Genomic DNA, 16,337 nt, shown 5'->3' on the forward strand with positions numbered 1-16,337 from the left:
AAAAGTTGTCAGTATGTTCCTCCAAGTACCCTGATGAGACAATGAGAACACATTCCTTGGTGTAGGTTCTTTAAACTATTCATAAACACACATACACACTTATTCCAACACAGCAGATGTTAAGTGTGGCTCATGTTATTTTGTAGATCACCTGTAAGGCAGAACCTGGCAGGTGAAGAACATGCTGTGTGTGAATAAAACCTCCTTCCCCTCTTTTTCTTCTTTTAAGACTGCGACAAAAAAAAAAAAAAAAAAAAAAAAAAATCGGGTTTGTAATGTTACTGTCAACACGGTGACAGACCTCAGGGAAATACCTTTCACAACATATCTGCCAGAGCACCTTAAAGAGTTGTTCAAGGAAGGAATTGACACTTAGAGGCAACATCTAGTGTAAATACAGGTTTATTAGGGATGAGAATGTTCCACGATAAACAATGAGGGGAAAAATATTCACAGTACATTTCATCTTTTCATCTCCCTAATTGGGTGCACTGAAACATTTTACACCTTCAAAATTTCATTGATCCTCCGCTTTTCTTTACAAAAATATTCTAATGAACAAGAATAAGCAAGGGGGCAAGATGGCAATTTTATCAACATGATTATCCATTTCCCTTAATTTGAACAATCCTTCAAAAAACAAGCAACAAAGTGCACAGATATAACTGAGCTCTCAAACTATTCGTCTTCTGTTTTTGCTTGTTGAAATGCAGCGGTTTGTATCGTAACAATCACTTTTAGTAAGCACTAACAGCATCTGCAGCTCTGGACTTCAATAACAAACAGAAAAATGTCAAGTAGTAAGGTGAGGTCTGACAGTTACAAATGCGAAAAGGACACAAAATGAAAGGCAACTGGTCAGGTTAAGGACACGTGAGAATGTACAGGTTACATTAAAGGCGTGTGGAAGTAAAATGACTGGTCTGCTCCGTACTATATCCTGTGGTAAACAGGTAAAGGAAGGTGTTCTCTGGAAAGCTATCGGTCAGGTTTATGGAGAGGTAGGACAGTTGTCATGGTCAATGTTATCAGGTCCCAGGATTAACATGTGACATAGATCAGCAGGCCTTCTCAAATCTGCATCTAAACCCGTCTTACATTACTTGTGTACATTTTAAAAGACTGTGAGCGAGAAAGAGTCAAAGAGTGCATCACCTAAGGAGATACTGTTTTGCAAACCATGTATCTGACCATTTCATCAACAGTTTTATGACCACAATAACTCAGAGAATGGAAAGTTATAGAACAAAGAAAGATCCAACTTTTGTACGGTCAGGAATCTTTCTTGAACTGGAGGTTTTGTAGCAGTAACCAAATCCTTTCTATTTGTACCATTTGTTTTATTTGGACTAAGTGTGAAAGATTTGGCACAAATTAATGTGTATTCAGCATTGTATTTAATGAATGAAGACAGATATGTGGAATATTAAATTCCTCAATAATGAATGTATAATAAATGTTGAACAATTCATGGATTCTAAAATGTGGCAATAAAATTAAATCAAAATAGCTGCGTTGATGTTTTAGACTGGTGACATTAAGAAGCTAACATCTGGCCATCATTTTATAAATAGTGATCCTTCATTTTCCTGTAGAGTAATCATGAGGACACATAGTGGAGTGGATAAGGGCAAAATTGAACTATGTTCTTTTAAATAAATTGTTCTTTATGGTCAAGGCCAAAGGTGAGTTTCACATGTACTATAATGTGTGAACCACACAGGACGGTAGGACACACACAGCTCAAAAACACAAAACCCATTCTGCTTCATCAGAGCTACAAAATGTTTGTACTGTCTTTACTTGCAGCCAAGACAGTTGCACAAGACCTCACTTAAAGGTCAGACACATTTGGTTTATTGCATTAAATACTTCAGAGACAATGTCTGAATCAATTTTTTTTTTTGTTTTTGACCTGTGTGTTACTCCTACACAAGAGTGAAGATCACAAGACAGAAGTGAAAAGAAAAAAAGCAAATAGCATGACTGGACGTCATCAACTTTGACTATGGCTTCTAAAACGGGATCACGTGGACGTTTTCTAGAATACAAAGGCCGAATACAAAAATCTCTCAATACAGTATAAAACTGGAACTGAATGAACTTTACAAAAATGCTGCTCTGATCTGCTTTTTTTCTTTTTACTTGTAAAGAAAAACTAGGTACTTAGGGGAGGAGAGCACACCTTATGTGATGTTAAGCAGAAATACGAAGTAACACCAAACTACCTTACTAAGAAAAAAAATAATTAGAAATAAAACAGGGAGGAAAGTCATTACGCTTGGAAAAACATAGGTGCTTCCATCTCTTGTACCTCTTTCTCTGATGGTTTACCTTTACATCTTTTATTCCTTATCCATTCCATTTCCTCTGCACTTCCTTCAATCTATTGACTATTTACTAAAACCCTTTAACAGTAAATTTAACATATCTAACATCTTAATGCATCTACATTTCTGATTGTTATTCTTTTTTTTTTTTTTTCATTTTTAACATCAATATAGGCATCTAAAATGAAGGACACCCTGTAAGTTGTTCCCCAGATAACAAAGACCACATGCACATGGTGGAGGAACCCATCCTTTAACATCCACAAATAAAAGAAATGACAAACTGAAAAAAAAACTGTATTTACTGATGGTACATTGTGATGGTAGGAGCGTTAGAATCTACAGTATCTGTATTGCTTGGCTCTTACTGTACTCTATAGTAGTTTTAGCTTTACAACATATTTCTGTGTCTCTTATTTATAGATGTTGGGAGGGGTTTGACATAAACCTTTCATTGTGAAGATTATCTTTGTTCATTTACTTAAATGAAAACTTCACAAAGATCATTTTTGCTGCTGACAATCTTGGAAAAACGGTGCCTCATCATACTCTACCTTCCCCACTTCCCTTGTGCTTTTAGTGGGGATTTGTGCTGGGAGTGCAGCTGCTTTACTGGTTCGTGGAATCGCGGACCCTGGCTTGCAGGGCATCGCAAGTCTTCTTGGCGTCTCCTAGCAACATTGCAGTGTTGGGTTTGTAGAAGATGGGGTTGTCGACAGCTGCGTATCCCACACCCAGGGAACGTTTCATCACAATCACCTGATGGGAGAAGATCCAGTTACACAGGAAGACAAAACCAGCCCACATTAACCTCCAATTAGATGAAAGGAAACAGCAGTAGTGACGTTAACGTGGTGTTTTTAAGGGATGCAGAATCTCCACACCAGGTTTTTGGAATAATAATTTCATTGCAAATAATTCTATCAAATTTTTCCTCTTTCTTTCATTGTTCTTGGTTGTGGGAATAAACTAAAGTGACTGTCCTAAAAATGGTTCATGATTTTCACAGTATCAATTTTTCCCAAATTTCCAAAAGTATGTGTTGCACAATGTCATATAGTCCTATATGACAATGCATGAACACCCACAGGACTGTATGCAGACCACTATTTAAGGGCATTTGTGTGTAAACCGCATCTTTCAGCTACAGAGTGTGTCTATGTATGTGCACCTGAGCCTGTGTGTGTCCATGACTGTGTGCGGTTAGGTAGTATGCGCTCTTTGATTTCCCCGGGGAAAAGTGTGTGGGAGCTCTGTATAAATCCCAGATCTCGAAGCGGTGCCAGTGGGATGCTCCGAATGCCGTCATTCCACAGCGACACAGTCACTGCTAATAGGATCAGGATGGGACTGCACCTGGAACCGTAACACTCCATCTATGTGTGTGAGCCTTAGCAGAAGTGTGTGCGCATCAGTGTGACCACGGTTAAGTTTTGTGTGTTTCCAAATGGAGGCCCCTCTATGGGTGTGGACACATAACCTCCATTCCTCTTTATCTTTTTGGGCTTCAGGACAAACTCATTATCACACATGCATGTACCAGATGTCTTACCTGCTTAGACTTCCAGACCTCCAGCACAGGCATACCAGCAATAATGGAGTTAGGGTCTTCCTGAGCGGCTGAGTTCACTGTATCATTAGCACCAATCACCAGAACCAGGTCAGTGTCTGAGTGGACACACAAAGCAGGGGAATTAAAAAAAAATAAAAAAAATCACTTTTTATATCATTATTATTAACACAAAGTGAGCAGGTGTAAAAATACATAATGGGTTAAAAATAATCATAAAGCTCTACAAATAAAATGATAAGTGAAATTATGTTCACAAAACTAAACAAGAAAAGCACTCGGAGAGCGCAAACCTCCGCCAAGAGAGATCCCCGCCCCCATCACCACCAAAATTTAATCATTTCTTCCTTGTGCCAGTATCCACATTTCCTGAAAATTTCATGAAAATCCATCCTTAACTTTTTGAGTTATCTTGCTAACAAACAAACACGCACACAAAGCAAAGTGATCACAATACCTCCTAATGCCTTTAGTTTTCAACTTTGTCAATTAACTGTATTTCTAGCAATAGTCTAATATTTGTAGTGGATATGAACCCCATCTATCAATTACTTAACAGGGCCTGTATTTCGTGTATATCACGTGCCAGTATTTCACATCCATCCAAATCCAGAATCATGGTGACCAAAGGCAGAAGAACACAAGCTGAATAATCTGAACATGACTGCATCTTAGATAAGAGAAAGAAGGCTGACTTTGTAGATGAAGTGTTAAAATATGTATCCCCCTCCCCAAAAGACTAAAAAAACTCAATGAAAATCCAATAACATCTAAATGAAAAGTATGCATTTTCTAAAAATAGTAAAGTGGAAGTGAAACAAAAAGTCTAAAAGTAAAAATGAAAAATACAAAAATATTATAACCTTCACACGTTCAAAAATAAGTTGTATAATTCCCATTCATCCACTGTTGTGGATGAATGCTGAAGTGAATATCAGCACTTAAAGCGTCAAAACAAACGTAATAAATCCTTCAAAATCACATCAACACCATCACAACTTATTTTCACAAACTTCTGACATGCATTCAAATCAGAGCAATGACAGTCTACAATAAGAAAAGCACTCAGAGAGCGCAGACCTCCACCAAGACAGATCTGCCCACCACCACCACCCCCACCCCGATTATCACCAAAATTTAATCATTTCTTCCTTGTGCCAGTATCAACATTTCCTGAAAATTTCATGAAAATCCGTCCATAACTTTTTGAGTTATCTTGCTAACAAACACCCACACAAACAAACACGCACGTAAACAAACACGCACACAAACACACAAAGCAAAGCGATCACAATACCTACTGGCGGAGGTAACAAACAAACCAAAGTATTGAGATATCCATCAGCTAGAAAGGGCCTGATCACCATTATCTAAGTGTGTGTGTCCAGCTCCGTTGTGGCTCACTTAGTCAGAGTTGATGCATGACACATTTTGAGATGATGGGCTGAACATTGCGATTGAAGTTTATGAAAACAGGTTGTTCAAGAAACTTCTAGAGGTTATGATGAAAATTAGTCTGCCCATATGCAACACATCAGCAGCTACAGGAAAAACATCAATTATGTTTCCACAACATGCAGTTTCTACGTTACTGGTAAATTATTTTCACAAGCTGGCCCTTTGACATGAATTTTTGTTACCAAAATTCAGCCAAGTGCTCATGAAGAACAAAGAGGGGAAAAACAAGGCTTTGTGTCTGTCCATTTCTAACTGTGTAAAAAAGATGTTTTCTCAGGAAGAAAAACCACAAACTGTAGCTTGTGATGGTTCAACTTTGTTAATGCAGAATTTACACATGGAATTTCCTTTGCAAGCCATGGTAAAAGTATTCAGATCCTACAGTAAATGGACCAAAAAAGTAAAATGATCCCTGACAGTGTTTTGCTGTTTATTTTGATAATTTTTCATTCATTCTACTGTTTTACTGTTTACATTTCACTGTTACAGATGTTTAAAGTTGAGTTCGTTTTAACTGCTTTATATGCTGTTGGGTAATTTAATCTACAGCAAAAGATCATCATATGTTGGTGATGTCACTGTCCAGTGAGAACCATGTGTCTCTAAAAAGACCTTAGAAAAACAAACCTGTTTTCAGCTTTGTAAAAATATATTTTCTAGCTAATCCAAGAGGTTTTTAGGAGTTTATCTTAAGAAGGAGGAGAATTTTCTCGATCAATAAGGGGAAACTAAAATTAACGACATTGTGATGTGAAAAGTAACTTAGTTAGAACTTTAATTAACTTTTATAGTTGCTTTTAGTGAGTAAAATGTACAATATTTGCCACTGAGATACAGTGGAGTAGAAGTAAAATACAGTATGAAGTAGAGATATTGAAGCAAAGTAAATCTACCTCAAATGTACAGTACTTGAACATGCCAGTTACATCACTTTTGTCAGCATTTCTTCAAGAGTTGCAGTAAAATTAAGCATACTGGATCAGATCAGAGTAACAATTATTCAGAGTATACGCTTACCTGGGAAGTCCTCATTAATCTCTTCCATCTCCAGGACAATATCATATGGAACACCAGCTTCAGCCAACAGTACGTTGAGCTGACCGGGCATACGGCCAGCCACAGGGTGAATACCAAACCTGCAAGAGTAAGATGTTGACTCTGATTATCTTTGTTAAGCTGTGAAGATGTCAGCCAGTCTTTAAACTAGAACTAGAATGAAGCAGTAGGGTCCTGCAGCGCTATAGAAGACTAAAAGAAATGACGAGGTGGAGAAAAACGGTCAACTGTGGGACATGAAATGGAACAGTGGTACAAGTAAATCAGTGAAAATAAACGTCTCACCCGGTAGGAGAGACAATAAGATGAAGAGGTTGGACTTATGGAGTTCAGAGACATTTGTTTACTGTCTGATTTCAATGCTTGACCGTGTATTGTTTGTTGAGTGAGTGTGCACAAGTGTGTGAATAGTTATACAGAACTCTCAAACTCAATTAGCCATGTCATGTAATCAGAGTAGGAAATTAACACCAGCCACTGAATTCTGGTGGTCGGCTCTCTGCAACTGTCAATTTGAAGATTTATTTTGTGTTTGTTCATTAATTTTAGGGGGAAACAGAGTACATATGGTGAGAGAGTGTTGTGTGTCGCAAAATGTAGTCTGCATATATGGGGACTAAAAGCAAGTGCATAAATTTAAAAAAAAAACTGAAGAATACAACAGGGAGGGATTAGAACTAAGTACTAAGAGTAAGCAAACAAGTGAGAAATAGGTAACATAGCATTTCTATTCAATGTAGGAAAGAGAAAAACAAGAGAGAAAAAAGTAAGAGGTCCGGGTGAAATGGGTTTTTCCTCTTTTTCTGTGACCACCCACTTTCCTCTAATCAAGTACAAATGCTCTAAGTAGCAGCAGCTGCAACAGCCAGGATCAAACGACTGAGGCAGGACAATTACACAGGCTTCCGCTCTACCTTGCCCTTCCTCTCCTCTCTTTCTTATTTCCCTTTCTCATTCCTTCTTTTCATACAAGTCTCTTCTTATCTGTCCAGGCCTAAATGCCCTGGATGGTAGTTTTTGAAGTACAGACTTCTTTCCCTACTACATTCATCTTTCATTATTCTCTTTATGCTATATTTGGTCATTCTACCTTTACCTGACTTTCTTGCCAGCTTCTTGAAGCATCTTCACCAGCTCAGCAATGGGGTACTGGGCCTTAGCAGCACAGAGTCCATAACCTGAAAGAAGCATAAAAACATCATTTAAGACACAAATGATAAGAAGCTATGATGGCATGTTAGCACAATAACAGAATAAAGTGGACTGAAATGATAAATTTAGGAAGGAAGAAAAAAACTGACAAATTTACAATAAAACTATAAATTAATATTCTCTGGCATTACAAAGTCAGAATGTGCATTAATTGTATGGGTGAGTTTTTCCTCACAAATGTATGACTATGTAATCCCAGTCCAAGTATTTTATCCTAAATGTGTGATTTTTTTTATCATCTCAGAATATCCAAGTGTTTCTTGTTATTGCTGTTTTTAGTAGTTTTATTACTTTAATCTTTAAGTGGAGGGGTTCTTGAGTATTAACACCCATCCTGACTAGGTAATATTTTTTAACTACAATACCGTAACATGCTGTTGTAGAATAATGCAGTTTTCATGTGATGTTGTGTTATGGCCATAGTGAAGCTAAATGCGGTTGAAGCATAAGTCTCAAATAGAAATGTTTTTAGAAACCATTACTCAACTGGACAAACCATTCAAAGCAGGTTTTAGGATAAATACCACTTATTCATGTGACAGGTGAATGCCACAGTCAGATAATGAACAAAATCCTTTTAGACTGAGATGAGTGATTCCTGCACTACTTTCAAAACTAAATATTATGAAGTTTATGATCAGTGACACATGATCTGTAGTCGACAAATGTCTGACATTAGGTTTGATGAAGTATAAATCTGTACACTCAGGTACAAGTCATATAGTCACTTCTCATTTTGCGCTCTATCTCTCTGTATGCATCTGAAAAACACATTCAGGACTTGACTGAAAAAACAGTGTATTGATAACAGCAGCTACAGACCACAGCAGTAACTCTACAATGAACCTGATGTCAGCCAGACATACAGCTGACAGTGCAGACAGATACTGCTGGATGTTGTCAAAGTACTGTCATTTCAAAGAGCAGGTGCTCTGTTTTTCTACATTCATATGCTGTCAAACATAATATCCTAATTCCAAAAGACATTTCTATGTCTTCAATTTACTTTCCTTTCTCATTTATCAGTTACCAACACAGAACATTTGAAATAGTGTTTCTTTCTTATGTTGTCCTTCATTTGTCATGTTCTGTCTTGCATCACTCAATTAAAAAAAAGAAAAAAAAAAAAAAGAATTAGTGTTTCTTGTCTTAACATTAAGTTGGTATGAAGGTCTCTATATATTTGAAATATAACTTCCCTAAGGTTTGGCTATTACATCTTTAATGTTTTTGTGTGCGACTTGATTTTTATCACGTCAACACTCATGCATAGCGGCGAACACTAAACGGTCCAGTGGTGTTTACTAGCCTTGTCACAACAACCAGTCAGAAACTCTTGTTAAACACATTAAAATGACATGGTTTCAAACTCTGAAATGAGAGGGGAAAAAAACTGCAGAAACATAGTTGTCTGCCGTCCAGCTCAACAATTAAATGGTTTTATTTTTTTCTCCCCATTACAATTCTTTCAGTCCCTGTGCTTTAATATCTCCCTAGAGTTTCCGCTATAAGAAAAACATGTGGACTCAGACCAGGCGGAGATGGCCCAGACGAGGCCAGGAAAACAGTTATGTTTATCAGGCAGAGTCTTAACTGTTTCCACAGATGTCAATCAGGCAAAGTGACTGTGACGGCTCCAATTAAGGAGAATGGTCAAAATGGAAACAAGGGGGGTGACTAAGAGCAGGCACTGGGTAACAATACAAATCTACCACCGACTGCTAGACCAGAGAAATGGATGATACTGTTGGATGGTATGTGTTCTGTCAACAAATTAGAAAAATTTTAACTATACGATACTGGAAATTACCCTTTAATATAATGTTGTAGTATTTTACTGGCATGTACAAGACTAAAAAAAAAAAAACATTTATCAAGGTTTTATACAACATTTGCACCTGCAAAGAAAGGAATCTTGCAAAAGTTTCCAGAAAATTGTGACAATGACAGGGCAATTCCCCAAAGGCTGAAGAAATATTATTTTCCTTTAGCTTTAGTTGGCTAAAAAGAGAAAAAAAAGAACATCACCACACATGAGAATCTGGAGACACAATGTTTTATATTTTTTTGATAATAGTCCTGAAAATTTTAATTTTATCAATATGCTATGACAAAAACTGTTGGTTGTTCAATAAGTCAATGACTGAATCTTTTCACTTCTTCATATTGCAAAATTAAAATCTTTTCCACACGTAGAAAGGATGGTACTGCATGAGTGCATCAACTGAAAAAATGTCCTAGCTTAAAGTGTGATTTTTAGACAAAATGTGAGCATTTTGTAGACCATTAAGAAAAATAAAGAGGAGATTAGTTGCAATCAAACTTAAAAACAATTGATGTTAAATAAGTCCCTTGAGTTATAACTGCACTTCTGCAAACCTAAACTTTAATACTTGATAGTTTTTAAGCACCATTTTACAAAGGCTCTATACTTATCTTTCAGCATATTGTAATTCAGGCAGTCTTAGAGGGAACAAGAACTGTACCTCTTTCTTTGGACTCTTTTACACTAAAAGTGTGAAACTGTCAGGTTATATATCTTCATTTTTAGTCTTTAGAGTTGCAGGAGGAAGGCGTGCATTTTTAGATTCTGGCATTTTGCCCCAGATATCAGCTCCTCAAAACATAACTTAACAGAGGAGATTCTATTAAAATCAGCATCCGTTCTTATTTAATGCTCATCTTTGCGTGGTTGAATCCACTTTGAACTGTGAAGCAGAATGCAGTTCTCATGTACTCATCTCAGGCACGTGGTTCATTTTGTAATTCTTGGAAATTGCAGCGTTTCCTATGAGCAGTCCCTTTTTGTTTATAGACCCTCAACTGGAAGCAGCAATTTGCAGACTTAGTGTCTTTAGTCGGTGTTTACATGTATGTGAGCACGTGAGCAAAACAACACGTTGGAGCTGTGACTTGTTAACAATAGTCTGGAAAGGGGAACGAAATGTCACTGGGCCACACATTGAAGATTTGGGAGAGACGTAACAGTGTGACTGGGAGGTTCAGACACATTTGTAGTTAGATATTTGAAATATGTGAAAATAGGAAACCATGTAGTTGGAACAAAGGTTGGACCCTACGCTCTAACCCCCGAAAATGGAACTACAAGCCAATTCTGAATGTTGTATTTGAATTGTCAACAAAAACCCACCATGCCCTCATTCCATCTAATTTTCCCTTGACCTTGCAGCATATATACGCTACACTGTAGAATGTCTATTTACCAGGGTCTGACGACCACACAGAGACCCGTGGGTGTGTGTGTGTGTGAGTGGCGGCTCTACCATGACTTGTCAATTAACAAAACGGTGATGTAACATGGGTCAAGAAAAGGTTAAATAAACAGAACACACACTTTGCTAACGCTGAGTAAAAAAAAATACACAGGCAAAGTCAAAGTATCATGTTTTTCCACTCACTTTCAAGACCACTGTGTGTGTGCACGCGAGTGCTTGTTTTTGCGTGGGTGTCTTACCTGGAGTGATGATTATGTTCTGGGCCTCTTTAATCATGTCGACCGTCTGATCCACGTTGACCTCTGTGTGCGTCCCGGTGATCTCCATGGGCTTCCCTGTACCAGTGGAAGATGTGCCGTAACCTCCCAGGATCACGTTAGCCAGCGAACGATTCATGGCCTGAGAGGGGCAGAGAACAGGTTATACATTGGCCTTTTGATTATTATCTGCAATTTTCATGTAATGTGTGTATTGAAATGTGTCATAGTTACTGCCTAGGTTAAAGATATTTTGTGCCAAGATCTGGAATGGGATTATTTTTATGTGATAATGGTAAAGTTAGAGTCCCTCCTGGTGGAAAGAAGAGGAATAACCATCTAAATATGTCTGCAGATGCACTGACCTTCTTGAACCTTGTATACAGGAGATGATGATGATCAGTGAAGATGACAACAAACACATTTATGAATCTTTAAGCCATTTCTGCTTTTTAACATGCGATATCAGTTCCTTGCTGAGTTTGTTCTGGAGATGTTGCAACTCTGCCAGATTTTGCACTCATTTTGTCTGTTGTTATAAGGTTTAATCATGGCCAATATCAGATTCCAGTGTGAACTTGTCACAGTCCTGAATTGAACATACACATAAATGAGACATAGATCAGATGATATGCAGCCTGTGGTAAAGTAAAGTCTGCATTTACTGTTTCACCTATGTTTCCATTAATGGTGATGTAGAAGTGGTCTTCCATGTTTACATTTACTATGTGACTCCTGCCAGTGCAGAAATGTGGCCAATGTTGATTTATACTCAAGTAAAAGTCACAACAACTCCAATAGAACTGTTCAGATTTAGGTTGTGTTGAAAAACATCCGAATCAAATATTAGGAAAGAAAACTGTATTTTCCTGTATTTGTAATACTGCTATGTAGTGTATGAAAACTTGGTGAAAGAAAATGTTGCATTTCTGCCTAGAGGGTAGAGTTACTGTATATCAATAATAGTATTCCTGTTAGTATTTTTAAAATATTTTTACTGCACAAAAAGAGAACAGCAAGGTGACATAAAACAAATACAATCAAATAAAGCCCCAAGTAGGTAGTATCTTCTACCTCTGGAATTTCTTTTAGGTTTTTTTCTTTTTCTTTGAGGGTCACAGCGCTAGGAATACTATAATACACTACATTCTAATGAAAAATTGTATACAAATTTCAGTTTTTTCAGCCAACACGTCCACGGCTTAATACACTCTTGATATTGGAGCTTAACATTGTTGAGCATTTCATAGCCTAATTTTTACATATCAAACATATTTCTCCCCATATAATTTGGGTTTGTGCACATGTTCAAAAAACATCTACACATATATGGGTCCTCAATGTCCCAACACTGCTTTTTGTTTATTCTTAATTGAAGGAGTGAGAAAGAAGCCAAACTCTTTCAACCAAATTGGATGAGTGATGCATTCTCCACATTAAAACACCTGTTAATATTTCCAAATCATGAGGTTGAGACTCAGGCCCTGTTCATACAAAAATGGCTTCGGTCGTATCCACAAAAAGTTTTGTATCGGATAGGCCTTTCATCCACATGAAACCGGCATTTTCAGTCACTGAAACCACCACTTTTTGAAACCGGGCCCCAGAGTTCATAAATTTGAAAACGCCAGTTTCGTGTCTTCGTCTGTATGACCAAATTGCAACTTTTCTAAACTGATGATGTCATAGCCCCACCTCTCTAACCTTTCACCTCAGAAGCAAGATGCCACTTCACAATAACAACAATGGTGGACTACAGAGTAGTGCTCGTGTTACAACACCTATTGAGCTTATTGGAAATACTGAACCAAAATCTTTGGCTACCCTTTCATTACAATTAGCAACAAACAACCTTAACTAACAATATTCACTACATGCTCTCGGATCTACCGCGGAGAGTTGTTGTTCTTCTATAGCCTATGGTTTGTATACCACAGCACGCAAGCTTTATGTGCATGCTCTACGTCGTCTTCTTCGAGCATTACAACGCCACATACAGGCCTGGCATTTGTACTACATTGTTTTCAGTGGTTTTGTGTAGATGCAGATATTCCCTGAAACGACTCTGTGTTTACAGAGCCCTTTTTTTTTGAAAACGACAAAGAAAAAGGTCAGATATGAAAAGATGTGGTTTCGTGTGGACATGGCCTCAAAGCAGCAAAACTATGATGTATGTTGCTCTTTAAATTGCGAGCACTCACCACACACATAATGTATGACAGAATGGCTCCAGAGGATCCGATGAGAGCTCCGACTATGGTCAGCAGGTTGTTGTTGAGCAGGAAGCCCTCGGCGCACAGGGCCCAGCCTGAGTAACTGTTGAGAACCGTGATGACCACAGGCATGTCAGCACCTCCAATAGCTGCTGTCAGGGTTACACCCTAAAGAAAAACAGAGGGAAACACAAGAGGAGTATCATTCACTGCTGAAATTAGATTAGCTGCTCAGTGAACACCACAGCGGATGTCAGCCATGAAAAAAGAATTCTCATTAGAATGTTTTTAAAAAACACTAACCATTACTCTTCATAGGAGGGGAAAAAGCCTTTCTAGCCATAGATGCATTTTTCACAATTAAATTCAGTTGCTCTCTGCCCCTCTATCATCTGAGCAGCTTTTGTTAAACAAGAGCCAACTGCAGTTACCAAAGCAGCACCAAGATCCAAGAGTATGTGATAAATGTTATGGACTTGCACAGGTGGGTGTCATAGACTGTACCTAATGATATACTGTAGGATTATTTTTAGGAAAATGTGCATGAGAAAGACTTGTGCCACTGCATTCTCACAGAGACCCACGCAAATAAAACAGCAGATGATGCATTACTGTATTACGGCACTTGAAAGACTTATAACTGATCTGATGCGTCGATATTTTTTCTGGGACTGAGTCCAGTTGTTGATTTATGCTACAGCTTTATTAGTGTGTGGCCAATTTGCAGTCTGATTACAGATATAACTTAGATGTTTTATCCACTACCGCTATTAACAGCACAAGAAAAATGTGCAAAACAAGCAAAAATGTTTAAAGGTAGAATGATGTAATTATAATCTTAACTTGATTACCTTAACACCATTATCTGATGAGAACGTTAAAAAAATGCAGAACCCAAAGTGCTAAAACTAAACACAGATGCATAATTTATCAAGGACTGTCAAGACTATTAGCTAAGTCAATTTTTTTTTGACAGACAGCTATTGTGTTTTGTTAAATGAGTGCATGTTTTCTTTTAGCCAGTCAAGATTGGTCAATGGATTCACACACACATTCATTTATAATGTCCTTAAGATGTTTGTGTTGAGTACATACAACACATTCTCCTCAATAACTGAACAATGCATTTTCAAAGGTTTAATCATAACTTAACACTGATGGAGCCCAATAAAACAATCCAAATACAAGCAGGAAACTGGCACTTTCACAAAGTCAAGCCTGTTTGCCTCTATGGCTGCCAGACCATTAACAACCCTTTGCCAGCTTCGACTGAAAATTATTTCTGGGCAGCTACTGTTTCCTGTGCAAGAATTATTATTTTTTTTTTTTTTTTTAATGAAATTCCTCTCGCTGTCTTTTCTCACATATTACATTCTAATCTGTCTCCAGCTTGAATTTTTCTGACATTTTTATTCCTTTTCCTCTTCCTGGTGTTTATTGAAGTCCTTTTTAACAACATTCTTACATGTTTTGTCTGTCAGCATGTAAGAAAATTTCCATTGCGATATTTTAGTGCATATTTTTCTCTTGCCGCACCCAATAGAAACCAGACACTGCTTACCATGACAGCGGAGAGAGCAGAGACAGACCCAAGGCAGGTGAGGCCTGTGGTGTAACTGGGATCGATCATGTAGGGAATCATCCCACCAACACTGGCGGCCATGAGACTGGCGTTCAGAGCATGACGAGCAGGGAGAATCAAGGGGGCGCTGTTCAGAACACCTGTGTGTGTAAATAGAGGGTAAATGAGATAGATGGAATAAGAAAGAACACTTAATGGCCATTAAGCAGTGATGTGCAGTCAGAGGAGGCAGGGGATGCAGAGCCTCCCTTATCAATCTTGAAAAGAAAAAAAACTTGACTATAAAATATAATAAATGTTGATAGTTGTCAGCTGGTATGTCCTATAAACTCATTTTCCGTTCGAATCCAATATTATTATTTTTCTTTTTTGTCAATTAGAATAGCAGAATTTCTGCATGCTCCGTTCAAATACAGGGAGGAGATGCGCTGTGAGGCAGCGCTGTGCTGTGCCTCCAGGAGAACTGTCTCCTCCCCTCATGAACTCTTCTGGTACCCGATGAAAATATTGTGTCGCTGTCCCTCTGTATATCGCAGTTAAAATGCTTTCAAACACTCTGATTATATGCTCTATCCTTCCATAATCTGCATAATGTATGGAATGTATTTCTGTAATGTGTTTAGGCTCACAGATTAATCATAAAACCGCAGTGAAAAAGTCACTAAGGGAGGCAAACAGTACCCCTGCCTCATGATAGATGGCGCCTGTGAGTCCACAGATTCATGCGCTTATAATCCTCTTCGTTCTTTTTTATACACTTTAATTCACCAGGATCGGTGCATGGATTTCATGTACAAATAAAGGTAAGACCATAAACTTCTTTTATTTTTAGTTTGAAATGGCTCTTTTTGAAGGTTTCCTGTTGAGTTCCTGCCAGTCTACCTATGCTGACTTGATGCACAGCCCATATACCCAGGCCATTCCTTTTGCTCACTCTCTCTATTCCAGTTTCTCAGGCCACAATATATTTGTAGATCTGGCTCTGAAAGAGTCAGTGCCTCCCCAGCCATGAACCCCACTGCACGTCACTGCCATTAAGTACATGTCCATCTGGTTCTTTCCCAAGTGCATCAAAAGCCTTAAGACTTGCAGGATTTAATATTTCATTTTTTTCTACTGACTACTTGTCGGTGGTTAGGTTTCCAAAAAATTTACTGCAAAGTTTCAGAAAAATCAGTAAGAGAAAATGCCACTCACTACTGCTATGAGGATATTAGGAAATAAAACTCTTCTAGTTCTCTGTATTTGCCAGTTTGTCCTGGGCTAACATTTGTTTCTGAACCTTCTAATACATGGTCAGAAACTGCTGTGGAGAAGCCTAATATTAACTCCCCGCACAAACCTCTACTGATACCAATAGTTGGAAAAATGTCCCATCTGCAAATCATTAGTTATTTCTAGATGTTTCCCCTTCAATATAGCA

The 16,337-nt window shown here is 37.9% G+C and overlaps 1 protein-coding gene across 1 annotated transcript in view; it reads right to left on the reverse strand.

The window, feature by feature from the left end:
* Positions 1-384: 384 nt before the first annotated feature.
* nnt (nicotinamide nucleotide transhydrogenase) overlaps positions 385-16,337 on the reverse strand; it is a 38,465-nt gene continuing 22,512 nt past the window's right edge. Inside the window, exons 16-22 of the mRNA XM_030148909.1 lie at positions 14,894-15,054; positions 13,321-13,500; positions 11,102-11,261; positions 7,511-7,592; positions 6,376-6,494; positions 3,883-3,998; positions 385-3,089 (exon numbers count right to left, since the gene is read on the reverse strand). Of these exons, the coding sequence (XP_030004769.1) occupies positions 2,940-3,089; positions 3,883-3,998; positions 6,376-6,494; positions 7,511-7,592; positions 11,102-11,261; positions 13,321-13,500; positions 14,894-15,054 (968 nt within the window). The 3' untranslated portion in view covers positions 385-2,939. The remainder of the gene's footprint in view (positions 3,090-3,882; positions 3,999-6,375; positions 6,495-7,510; positions 7,593-11,101; positions 11,262-13,320; positions 13,501-14,893; positions 15,055-16,337) is intronic.

Source organism: Sphaeramia orbicularis, chromosome 12 (genome assembly GCF_902148855.1).
Source record: "Sphaeramia orbicularis chromosome 12, fSphaOr1.1, whole genome shotgun sequence".
In the NCBI taxonomy this organism is placed as follows: domain Eukaryota; kingdom Metazoa; phylum Chordata; class Actinopteri; order Kurtiformes; family Apogonidae; genus Sphaeramia; species Sphaeramia orbicularis.